Source organism: Buceros rhinoceros, unplaced genomic scaffold (genome assembly GCF_000710305.1).
Source record: "Buceros rhinoceros silvestris isolate BGI_N320 unplaced genomic scaffold, ASM71030v1 scaffold9388, whole genome shotgun sequence".
NCBI classification, from domain to species: Eukaryota; Metazoa; Chordata; class Aves; order Bucerotiformes; family Bucerotidae; genus Buceros; species Buceros rhinoceros.
In genome coordinates this window covers 40,768-42,992 of record NW_010427400.1, presented here as the reverse complement: position 1 = coordinate 42,992, position 2,225 = coordinate 40,768, and the positions used below count along the sequence as shown (strand labels likewise).

The window sequence follows — 2,225 nt, the reverse complement described above, 5'->3', positions numbered from 1 at the left end:
GACAAAAAAACACCCCCAAACACCCCCCCCCCCCCCATGATTATTTCTGTGAAAGGAGTGAGAACAGGTAGTCACAGTGACACGTGAGCTTGTGTGATTTGGACCTGTCTGTGGCTGACACTGGTGGTCAGTTGCTACTCGCTTCTAAATGGGATCCAGCATGCGGGAGTCGCCTCAGTGGCGCAGCAAGCTGACAAAGCTCGTGCAAGTTGCTGTGTCTTTGCGACATGATGGAGCTGGGTCTGAGCTCCATTTCACGATCCGCCACCAAGGGATCTGTTACACCAGCTGCTTCGATCTAGAGCCTCTCCCACCTGCTGTTCCACTGCAAAACACGGATCTCCCTGTTGTGTTCCGCACAGCACGCGAGAGCAGAGAGCTCGGTGGTCACAGCCAGAGAGACTCCTCTGAAGTGTGGGAAGGAGGAGAACAGTTGTGCTTCGTTCCTGGTTTTTATTGTTCGATGGCATTATGATGTTGGAAGGGAAATGTGATTTTGGGTAGCAAGCACAACTGAGGCGGTTGTACTGTCAGTCTGATTTGTTCAAAGGGACGCGGTGTGAACAGGAGTACACCACTCCAGACTGGTCACAGTGTAGAGCTAGTGCCGTGGTTCACACTGACACTGTGTAACGCTGAGCAAAGCATTCAGAAGCGCGAGTTCCTTTCCATGGAATTGCTTCAAACTTGGCTTCTGTAACCAAGTTCAGAACTCGGAGCCCTTCATTTGGAAAAAGAATGCCACTTGTTTTTTCCACTTGAGAATGACGGGGCAAGGGGGCAAGTTTGACAAAAAACCCAAACTTCTTAAATGCAGAGAGATGCCTGCAAACCCACGCTGGAGCTGCGGATGTGATCCTCTGAGAAAGGGGCTCAAGTTTCTTTGAACACGGTTGGCCTCCAGCGCTCAGCAGGCTAGCAGAGAACCAGCGGGGATTTTAACTGGGGGCATGGGTGTGCTGGGCTTTCAAGCTATTTTGGTGTTTTCTTTTTTTTTTTCCTTTTCAGGGTGAAAGTTTGCACCAAGACAGATGGAGCAGTTAACATTCATCCTAAATCGGTTAACGTGGAAGAAACAGAGTTCCATTACAACTGGCTGGTGTACCATCTGAAGATGAGAACCAGTAGCGTACGTGAAGGGTTTATGCTCGTGGAGGTTGTTTTGTAGCTCTTGAATAAGGCTGGATTGAGGCTCGGAGGGATGTGGACAGCACCTCTGAGGCCTTCCTGCCTCGGGTCACTCCTTTTACCTGCCATCGGATTGTGACCTTTGTGATCCTGGCGGTAGTGTTGCGCCAAGAACTGACTGCTGGGGGTGGCGTTGGGGATTTAGGGGGAGCGTATAAGCTTCTGGCAATAACAGGTGTGAATGTTTTTGTTTGTTTTTTCATTTCAACTCAGTGTAACACTTCTGAATGTGCTGATTTTTTTATTATTTTCTTCCTCTGTTGTGGAGTAGCTGGATTGATTTCACCACTTTGTGGGGAGGGCTGGATCGGTGGCTCTGTGGGGAGGGCTGGATCCGAGACCATTTTTGCTTCTCCTCTTCAGTCTGATTTTGTAACTTCCCAGCCGAGTTGCTTTGTATGTGCCTTGCAAATCTGTCCATGACTCATCCCCTGGGATTCTGTGACGATTTTCATTGGGGGTCACTGGTGTCACTTTGGATGTTTCGAAGGGTGATGGAGGGTCTTGTCTTCTTCCCGCAGATTTACTTATATGACTGCACAGAGGTCTCGCCATACTGCCTGCTGTTCTTTGGAGGAGATATATCCATCCAGAAGGATAAGGACCAGGACACCATCGCTGTGGACGAGTGGATTGTTTTCCAGTCTCCGGCTAGAATAGCTCACTTAGTGAAGGTGACTCCGTTTGACAGTGGTGTCTGGGGAGCCTTAGCGTGACACTTCTTGGAGGTTCTGTGGTTGATACCGCTCTGCACCTACCCATTGATTGCTGTAGGGAGATAACCGTGTCTTAAGCAGTTCATATACACAAAGCAAACCGAAGGGGTGTAGGTGAGCGGGGGTTAAAACACAGTGGTGAAATGATGTGGTGGACAGCCTGCATGGCGTGGTGAGCTGGGCGGGAGTGAGCAGGAACCAGCTCCCTAAGGCTGAGCACAGGAACAGGCGCTCCGGTCTGCCTGGTTTTGTCTCCGGTGTAATACCATGCCTAGCGGGAGGGAGGCCGTGTGCCCGCTGAGCATCAGCAGTGCATGGTGA

At 50.4% G+C, this 2,225-nt stretch overlaps 1 protein-coding gene across 1 annotated transcript in view; it reads left to right on the top strand.

The window, feature by feature from the left end:
- DHX36 (DEAH (Asp-Glu-Ala-His) box polypeptide 36) overlaps nucleotides 1-2,225 on the top strand; it is an 18,759-nt gene that overhangs the window by 15,679 nt on the left and 855 nt on the right. The window contains exons 22-23 of the mRNA XM_010141874.1: nucleotides 1,009-1,129; nucleotides 1,710-1,862. Coding sequence (XP_010140176.1) covers nucleotides 1,009-1,129; nucleotides 1,710-1,862 — 274 coding nt within the window. The remainder of the gene's footprint in view (nucleotides 1-1,008; nucleotides 1,130-1,709; nucleotides 1,863-2,225) is intronic.